At 42.1% G+C, this 10,181-nt stretch overlaps 1 protein-coding gene across 2 annotated transcripts; it reads right to left on the bottom strand.

Moving 5' to 3' along the window:
- Positions 1-2,191: 2,191 nt before the first annotated feature.
- On the bottom strand, positions 2,192-9,522 carry LOC144030741 (uncharacterized). Of its 2 annotated transcripts, XR_013287350.1 has the most exons (3): positions 9,315-9,522; positions 2,469-9,096; positions 2,192-2,250 (listed from the first exon to the last, which is right to left on the bottom strand). XR_013287350.1 is itself a non-coding variant. In XM_077537288.1 (2 exons), exon 2 carries the CDS (start codon positions 7,912-7,914, stop codon positions 2,842-2,844), a length of 5,073 nt encoding a protein of 1,690 aa, XP_077393414.1. In that variant the 5' UTR covers positions 7,915-9,096; positions 9,315-9,522; the 3' UTR covers positions 2,192-2,841. The 2 variants fall into 2 exon arrangements, 1 of the variants encoding a protein (XP_077393414.1); XM_077537288.1 differs by having other exon boundaries at positions 2,192-9,096.
- Between the last annotated feature and the right edge of the window lie 659 nt (positions 9,523-10,181).

Here is a 10,181-nt window from a genome sequence, read left to right as displayed (position 1 = left end):
GGGGGGAGAAGCCATTTTCTTTTGTACCCCCTTTTTTTCCTGTTTTTCTCTTTGTTAGCAGTTAGGTTAGTTAATTTGTCTTTGTAACACAAACCTTGATCAGCAATAGGATGAACTAAGAAATCATGCTGTACATGTTTGTGTCGCACGGGGACGTGGACTCCCTGAGCCATGATTATTTGAACAGGTATCCCAGAAAGACATTTAAAATGAGTTAACCATGTGAGAATGTGCAACTTACCTCACTGAGGTTTCCCTCAATTGTCACATAACCATTTGTGCAATCTTTTGATAGCTGTGTCAACATTAGGAAGCTTGACGGTGGAAAAAGCAGTTATTTGGCCTTTTTTTACCAGTTCTTCTGGCTCTTGAACCTATTCATTGTAAGCAGATCAAGTGAATTTTAACATTTATAGTGTGAAGGAATTGGGCAAAGACCAATCATGCCTCAGTTTGCTGATTAAACCCAGAAAACAGGTGAGCTGTGATTGGTCGTTAACCATTTTCTCAGCACAGGTGATGTCTTAAATTGACAAAAAGTGGAAACGTTTTAAAAATATATATATATATATATATTCATTAAAAATAAGTCGCCATATTCTGGACAAAATTATTTTACTGCTGAAAATGACTCAATGAGTCAAGTATCCCTTTAAGTTGAATCAAAGACATTTGACTGCCAATGAATTTCACCCCCACTTTGGTGGGTGTGACAATCAGTGGTAGTTTAGCATTGTACCAGTTAAGAATAAAATTCTAGGTATCTTAATAGAGCAACAAATTCTGTTGCAGATCACAATAAAATTAACTTAGCAAGCATGGATGGCAAAAGTGATGCAATTTGCCATAGGCAAAGATGCAGTTGCAGATATCAATGACAAAAATTGTGGATACATGAAAAGTGTAATTAGGGATATGACAAATGTTTTTTGGAGTAGGTCAAAGTGACTCCCAGATGTTGTATTTTCAAAACATGTTTAGCTGCAAAATGGTGAGAGCTTGTCATACCTGTGGTGGCCCTTGAAAAATGTGCGTTTTTGGCCTCGTCAGAAGGATCTTGTCACACCCTTCGGCAAAGTGCTGAAAAACCTAGCTCTCACCCTCAGCCACTTTGGCCGAGAGTGGCGGGAAAAAAAGTCATCTGATAAATATGACTGCCATCCCTTAATGCCACCAGTGTGTTTTCCTTGCTCTCATTTATGGAGACCCGTGCTCCTCCTTTTTCCAGGGCCCATTGGTTGGCCTTGAACTGTTTTTTAAGGTCACCACCTTGGCCTTAAAGCACCAGTGTGTAGCTCACGACCGCCATCTATCGGTCAAACAAGAGAATGCAATGATTTTAAGCACACGAACTTCGGTGTCTCAGAGAGACCACACTTCGCCAGCCTACCACCGAAATTCACCAGAACAGAAGCGCAAATGTGATGACGTAAGTGAATTGCATTTGTTGAGACATACTGTACAGATCCCGAAATGTGTGATTTAGTCATTTAATTTCAGAATTAATATTTTTGTGGCATTGTTAGGAAATACTGTACGCCAGCTAATGCTAATGGCTATCTATGTTCATATTTGTTAGTGCAACTAAACCATGCAACAGAGAACACAGTTATGTTATATGTTTTATAGACATTTGGACCATCTCAACGAGGGCGTGGAGACGACGAGGAAAGAGAACGCGGTGTCATGTAACGTACAATTATGTCAGCATTGAAAAATAATCCATTCGAGCATGCATGTGAATGGCTCAAAACATACCTTTGCTTGGAATATGTGGTATTTAGATTACATCGTTTGCTGAATTGTTTAGTATATCGTACAAAATAATGGTGTGAACTGAACTACACATCTGCAACTCACTCGTAATTCCCCCCGTGTCTTGTTGCTACTAACCACTCAGAAAAGTGCTGCTTACAAAAACATTTGAAATCCTTTACTCAGATATCGATTTGTCACCATATTGAACAATTTTACCTAATAAATATCACTAAGCAACTTAATTAGTTTTGATTGAAGATACAACAGCTTCCTTGTACTTTAATGTGCAGGAATTTACATGGCTTTCACAAATAGTCTTGCTCATGTAATGTGTATTTCGTTGGCTCAGTGACTTTCAGTTCATTGTTTGGTACCTCATCTGACATACAATTGTTACCTGTAGCAAACCCAGCCAGAAAATGGTGAAGCGTACTGGTGTTCCTTAAAGTTGTTTATTCCTTCCTTGTTCTGTTCTTTGACACACCGTAAGAGCTATACAGTAAACAAACAAATAAACATAAATAACAGTCCTTAGATATAACTTCAACACACTTTTAGTTGTACAAATGAAAAGTTAGCAAAAACAAAAGACTACTAGCATAAATCAACCACATAGGAGAAGCTGTCGTTAGCTTCAGTTCAATAGAAAATAACAACAAAAACAGCTCCTTTTCACATCATGAAAAATTACAATAAGCAAAACAAAATACCTTGTCCCCATTCCAGCTAGGTGCTTAGACAAAACGATGTAAATTGGCGATTCAGTCATCAACATGTTGAATCACGGTCCTCTTTTTTCTTTCTTTCTAGCGTCTTCTGTTACGTGTAAAGAGACCTCTAGTGGATAACACTTCCTACACTACCGGAAGTGCACCAAAATAAAAGCACGTCACATAGAAAATATCCAAAGCTTGTCAAATAAAAGTCTTATGAGTTCGTTACACTCCCACCAAATCATGAGTAAATAATGTTAAGGGGGAATGGATGGTGTACCATGTACATTAAGTACGAATGATTTCTAACTAAATCAACTTGCTGAGAACCAAGCCAAAGGCAAATAACAATTGCAGTGAATGAGTGAGTCTAATCACTTTCTAACAGCAGAACTAGCTTCTGAACTGGGCGCTCCACTTCAGACAGCTTGTGGAGACGCTCCCCTTTCTTTCCAAGCTCCTTGTCACCAACACAGACCTTAACTCTCCTCACTAGTCCATCTTCGTTGGCAGTAGTTTCTGATACTCTGCCCAATCTCCACTCATTCCTGTGTGAGTCCTCTCCTTTCATCATTACAATGTCTCCTATTTGCAGATTCCTCCTTGGTGTATGCCAGCGCTGTCTGAGAGCTATGTTGGCCAGGTATTCTTGTCTCCATCGACTCCAAAACTGTTCGGCCAGGTACTGAACCTGTCGCCACCTCTTCTTGCCATAAATGTCCTCTCTCACAAATGCACCAGGTGGGGGTAAGGCTTTGTCAATTTTCATAGTCAAAAGATGATTAGGGGTTAGCGGTTCAAGACTTTGAGGGTCGCTGAGATTGTCAACAGTCAATGGTCGGCTGTTGATGATTGCCATAGCCTCATAGAAGAAAGCCCGCAGCGAGGCATCGTTTAACCTGCCAGATGAAAGGGCAAGTGTGGACCTTAGAACACTTCTCACTGATCTGATTTGTCTTTCCCAAACTCCACCAACATGACTTGAATGAGGTGCATTCATGGAAAAATCACATTGTTTCTCCGAAAGAAACACAGCCAGACGATCTGCATTAACTTCCCTTAAAGCCTCCTTGAGTTCATTTTTAGCTCCTACAAAGTTGCTTCCTTGATCGGACTTGATCTGTCTAACAGCACCTCGTATGGCAACAAAGCATCGGAGACCGTTGATGAGAGCATCAGTAGACATGTCGTCGAGCATCTCAAGATGAACTGCGCGGGAGCTGAGGCAAGTAAAGAGAAGACCATACCTCTTGATTTCCTTCCGTCCCTGTTTCGTAAGGAATGGTCCGAAGCAGTCCATTCCACAGTAAGTGAAGGGGGGTGATGGTTCTACACGTTCAGGAGGCAGATCAGCCATCCTTTGCTCCTCAATTGGTCTCCGGTGCCGTCTACAGGTGACACACTGACGAATATATGAAGTTACTGCCCTATTGATTCCTGGAATCCAGTATCCGTTTGACCTTATTTCATTAAGAGTGAGACCTTTGCCTTGATGTTTTGTCATTTTGTGGTAATGACCGATAATCATCTTCGTAATGTGATGATTTCTCGGGATGATCGCCGGATGCTTGATGCAATTGGGAAGAGAGGACTTACATAGCCGTCCTCCCACCCTGAGGACACCATCCTTGTCAAGAAATGCATCAAGCGAGTATAATGAATTGTGAGAGGGTAGGGAATTTCCTCCACTCAATAATTTCAACTCTGCTGGATACACGCTTTTCTGCAGGTTCTTAACTATGCAACATTCTGCCTCTTCACGTTCTGTTACTGTGGTAAGGGTATTCGCTGTGTTGTTGCGAACGCGCCTTATGATGCGTGCGACTGCTCGAGTAGCCAGTGACCAAGAGGAAAACTTGGACAAACGATCAATCAGGCTTACTTGTTCCGTAGTTCTTGTGCTAAATGTGAGGACATTTCTGACCTCTGGATCTCCTACCGTTAATTCGGGGATTTCATCCATTGGCAATTTAATTTCCTTGTTCCACAAGAATTTGGGTCCAGTGAACCAGATGGATGACAGAAGCTCATTCGGACTCAACCCCCTGGAAGCATGGTCAGCTGGATTTTCACTGGTTGGAATGTGCCTCCATTGTTCAGGGGATGAACTGAGGTGAATCTTCTGAACTCTGTTAGCCACAAAGGTGTGGAATCGCCGAGCTTCATTTTTGATGTAGCCCAAGACGACCTTGGAGTCAGTCCAGAAAAATTCCTCAGTAACAGCGTATCCCAGCTCCTCCTTGAGCATGTGGCTCATTTTCACAGAAACAACGGCAGCCGCCAGTTCTAACCTTGGAACAGTTGTGACCTTTAAAGGTGAGACACGTGATTTTCCTACAACTAATGTGCAGTGAACATCTCCATGTTCATTTTGAAGCCTCAAGTAAGAACACTGACCATATCCTTTCAAGCTAGCATCTGAGAAATGATGCAACTCCGTTTTGAAGACCTTTCCAAATCCCACAGGTGAGTAAGCGCGGGGAATGGTGACATTATGCAATTGCGCTAGCTCACTTCTCCATTGTATCCATTTTGGTTGAAGCTCCTTAAGAAGAGGATCATCCCAGCCTGTGCCTCGCCTGCACATCTCCTGAAGAATGATCTTTGCTTGGAGTAGAACTGGCGCCACAAACCCAAGGGGGTCAAACAGGGAAGCGACTGTTGAAAGAATGCCTCGTCGAGTTGCGGGCTGATCCTTCAAGCTGATACAAAACTGAAAACAGTCAGACTCCACATCCCACTGGATCCCAAGCACCCTCTCCAGTGGTAGGCTATCAAATGAGAGATCCATATTAGTGACATTGACCGCCCGTTCGGAAGGAGGTATGCTTTCTAGGACATCTCTGTCGTTTGACACAAACTTGTGGAGTCTGAGGCCGCTCATTGAACAGAGTTTGCGAGCTTCTCTGGCGAGCTGAATGGCCTCTTCTGTGCTTTCAATACTTGCAAGTCCGTCATCAACGTAGAAATCTCTCATGATGAATTGTGAACCCCTAGGATAGTGGTCACTGTTCTCCTTAGCAAGATGTTTTAACCCAAAGTTTGCACAACCAGGGGAAGAGGCTGCACCAAACAAATGAACCTTCATACGAAACTCAGAGGGAGGTGAGTTCAAATCTCCCTTCTTCCACCAAAGAAAGCGCAGGAAGTTACGATCAGCCTCATCCACATGAAATTGGTGAAACATTTTCTCGATGTCACATGTCAATGCAACAGGATGCTGACGAAATCGAATGAGAACCCCACTCAAATTATTCAGCATATCAGGCCCTGAAAGGAGGTGGTCATTCAAACTGGTTCCTTGGTATCTGGCAGAGCAATCAAACACGACACGAAGCTTATCAGGCTTCTTTGCATGGCGAACGCCGTGATGGGGAATGTACCATTTCTCACCTTCAATCCCATCATCCTTAATCTCCTCTGCATCTCCCCTTTCAATAACATCCTCCATGAATTCCACGTACTGTTCCTTATACCTTTCATCCTGCTGCAGTTTTCTTCTGAGGTGGTTGAGGCGTATTTTAACAGAGTTTTTGTTGTCTGGTAAACTGGGCCTATTTTTAAAAGGCAGGGGTAGTTCATAGTGGCCGTGTATGTTTTTCCGTATTCCCTTCTCCAGCTTTTTGAGGAAGATAATATCATCCTGTGACACTGTCTTGCTATCTTCGCTGCCATCCTTGAAGTCAAATTCCAGAGTTCGAATAACATCAGCTGGCGTTACTGGAGGTAGCTCCTTCACTGTTATCCTGTGACACAGACGACTCGTGCTCTGTGAATCATGGTTTTGAGATGATCGCCCTACAATACTCCATCCTAAGTCTGTCCTTACAGCATAGGGTTCTTCATCGCCTCCTAAAATGACTTGCCTTGGTGCCATGGCTCTAGAGCAGTTGTAGCCAATTAGAAGCGCTACCTCACAGTCCTTCATTGGTTGAAGCTCATCTGCTATTTCTCTGAGATGACTCCATTGCTTAGCGGTCTCACAAGTTGGAATGTGAGCACGATTCATCGGTATACAGTCCTTTGTGTAGGTGACTGGAAGATCAACCTGAGTGGCAGAGCTGTATCCTCTTACACGAAGGCCAATAACGGTCTCACTCGGAATGATTGTGTTTGTTCCACTCATGGTTGTCAATTTCAACTTCACTGGATGCTTTTGAGCACTGAGACTGTCACTCACGTTTTGGTTAATAAAAGTAGTATCACTTTGGGTGTCCAGCAAGGCGTACACAAGTTTCTCCACATTTGGATCAGTTTTAGAAGACACCCACACTGGTACCACCATTGATGTACACGATGCGCCATCGCTTGTGATACTGAGGGAGGTTGCAGCAGCATCATGATTTGACTCCATCTCAGAAGACGACCTTTCCTTGTCATAGTTATAATCATGAAGTACCGTAGGATGTTTGCCCTTGCAGTTGTCGCAGAAGTGACGATGACGACACTCCTTTGCTGCATGGCCAGATTTTAAGCATCCGTAGCAGAGTCTCTTTTCCTTTATGTAATTCCGTCGCTCTAACAGTGACATCTCTGTGAACTTGGGACATGCGTGGAGCTGGTGCATAGTATCCTGGCAAAGCATGCATGGAGGCTTAAGGTCTCTCTGGTTTGAACTTGGGGAGATAACATCCATAACTGTATGAGTTGTAAGAACACTAGCCTTGTTTCTCTTTGTGTCTCTAGAACCTTTTTTCTCAGTGTTGTCTGATGAATGAAGTGCGTACAGGGACGTAATTGGATTGCAGGCAATCTCAGCTTCAGTTGACACAAACATTGCAAAGTCCTTGAAACTTGGGAATTCTTGCCTTTCATTTAGGCTTTGTGTGACTTGGCGGTTCCAACGTGAAGCAGCCCAGTCTGGTAGCTTATAGACGAGCTTCTGGTTTTCCTCACAATCGTTTAATATGTCGAGACCCTTAACATGAGGCATGGCATCTTGACAGGAATTCAGAAAATCTGAGAAGTCTCGCAGCCCTTCAGCATCCTTAGGTAGTATCCTAGGCCAATTAGCTAACTTCACTCTAAATGCTCTCTGAATGCTGAATGGCTGGCCAAAACGATGGTTTAACTTATTCCAAGCATCCTGATAAGCGCAATCATCATTTCGGAAGAAGGTTCCATTTAGTACCTGAAGTGCTGGTCCACCAACATATTTCTTTAGGTAGTACAGTTTTTCCGCAGGAGTGATAGCTTTTTGGTCAATGAGAGAAAAGAATGACGCTTTCCATTCTGTGAATTGAATAGGATCACCGTTGAAGACGAATGGCTCGGGAACAGGGAGCTTATTCAAAGCTAAGCTGTCTTGAAAGACCTGAGCAAGAGAGGAAATGTCTGTATGAGAGGTTGTAACAACAGGTAGTGGCGGAACTGCAGATTCAGGCGGCCTTCTGACTTCTTTGTCCTTCTCAGTGCTAGTGCAGTCAAGATCGTCACATTCCATTTCCTTATTGTAAACGTTCAACTTGACCCTGGCTACTAGTACCTCCTTCTCTGCTTGCAGACGATCCAACTCACGCCGTTGTGCCTCTAGAGCTTTCCGTTGTTCCTCTTCTAGCTCTGCGTATCTTTAGCTTCCATTTCTCATACATGGAGAGCAGCCTTTTCTCCTTTTTCTTAGCTTCTTCCATTCGTAGTACAAGCATTTTCTCCGTAGGGATCCGTGCACGTTCAGATCGCCGAGGACCAGCAGATGAGCCATCAAGTTCACCTGGTTTATCAGACTGTCCTTCTTTTCTCATTTCCTTTGGTTCCTTTAAGTGTGTTCCCTCTGGTGCACCTGCAGCAGCATGGGGTTCACCCTGGAGAACTGGAACTTTAGGTTGGGAGGCATCCATCTGCTCTGTTTCCTTAACGTTACCTAACTTTGACATTACTGATATAATTTCTGAATTATTAAATCAAAAGAAAGATGCAGAACTGACTAACCTTACAATAAAGAGCATTAACTTATTCTAAACGTGAGCCTATATAAAGCACAGCTTTCAAATAACTGTTAATGTTCAAGCACAAACCACAGAATATGAAAATCTAAGTAACAAATTGGTCACACACACAAATTGGTAACTCGACAGGCAGGAATGTGAAGGTAAATACCATTTTCAATTTGAAATGCCAAATTACATTGAGTCAAATGAGAACAATGACCTTAAATAAAGAGTCTTCAAAACCATCCGTTATATACAAAAATATCAAAAGTCTCTCTACTTTGATGTAGATTTGAAGATGTGTAAATGTTCAATATTCCAGTTGAAGAGGCTGTTCACGTGTTGTTCATCTTACCCGTAGTTTGGCATCAATGTCTGTGAGTGTGACTGTACGTAACCGTTGCGTGGAGTTGATGAGAATGTTGCCCAAGTTGGCGAAGTGGGTCATCCGTTGATATGCTGAGTTACGCGCTGCTTGATGACTCTGGGTTGGGAGCACGTGGTGACGATTCAGCAGCAGCGCCAGGCGTAGAGATGTAGATCCTCCATCATAGCCAGCCGTGGAAGCAACAAGTCATCAGCTCAGTGTGGATAAAGCTCTTACTGTAGCAAACCCAGCCAGAAAATGGTGAAGCGTACTGGTGTTCCTTAAAGTTGTTTATTCCTTCCTTGTTCTGTTCTTTGACACGCCGTAAGAGCTATACAGTAAACAAACAAATAAACATAAATAACAGTCCTTAGATATAACTTCAACACACTTTTAGTTGTACAAATGAAAAGTTAGCAAAAACAAAAGACTACTAGCATAAATCAACCACATAGGAGAAGCTGTCGTTAGCTTCAGTTCAATAGAAAATAACAACAAAAACAGCTCCTTTTCACATCATGAAAAATTACAATAAGCAAAACAAAATACCTTGTCCCCATTCCAGCTAGGTGCTTAGACAAAACGATGTAAATTGGCGATTCAGTCATCAACATGTTGAATCACGGTCCTCTTTTTTCTTTCTTTCTAGCGTCTTCTGTTACGTGTAAAGAGACCTCTAGTGGATAACACTTCCTACACTACCGGAAGTGCACCAAAATAAAAGCACGTCACATAGAAAATATCCAAAGCTTGTCAAATAAAAGTCTTATGAGTTCGTTACATTACCTTCTTGCAGAGACTCGTACAGGAAATGACCCTGGAGGAACATGAAGATATCCAAGTCCAGCTGATAGACTGACACCAAGAAATACTTTTTGACACATTGCTGGCACATCAGCACCACCATGATTTTCCTGTACCTGGATCCCAGACTGCAGCACCTTGGTGGACTTGTGGCAAATAAGTGACACTTTCCCAGATCCTCGAGGACAATACAAAGCTTTTTTACCTGGCATATAATTACTCCATGTCTGACACTGGTTGTTGTAGTTTGTATAACTTGTATATTGTTGTTGTGTGTTAATGTGTACATTTTGAATAACTAAAAAATACTATTTCCTTTGGCGTCAACATGCAGTGTTCATTCGACACCTAACCTAACACTATTTTACATGACCAGAAATGTAAAACATCAAAACCTGGAGAATTATTATAAATGCTTGCAATGACAAGGAACGTTTCATTGGCCAATGAATGTAAGGTACAGTAAATGAAAATGAATAAATAAAATAAAGTAAAATAAAAGTCTACATGAAATGAACATATTAACTAAAAAAATAAAAATAAATGCTGTTAGAATATAATGAGCTACATGAATTGCAGTTGTTCCAGAAATTTACCAATACGCTGTGCATT

The sequence above is a fragment of the Festucalex cinctus genome, chromosome 1 (genome assembly GCF_051991245.1).
Source record: "Festucalex cinctus isolate MCC-2025b chromosome 1, RoL_Fcin_1.0, whole genome shotgun sequence".
NCBI classification, from domain to species: domain Eukaryota; kingdom Metazoa; phylum Chordata; class Actinopteri; order Syngnathiformes; family Syngnathidae; genus Festucalex; species Festucalex cinctus.
Note: the sequence above shows the minus strand (reverse complement) of the source record. Positions and strands in the feature narration are given on the sequence as shown.

Excerpts from the sequence above, each read along its gene's own strand:
- LOC144030741 (XM_077537288.1), bottom strand. The coding sequence starts at position 7,914 with ATGGAATGTGACGATCTTGACTGCACTAGCACTGAGAAGGACAAAGAA.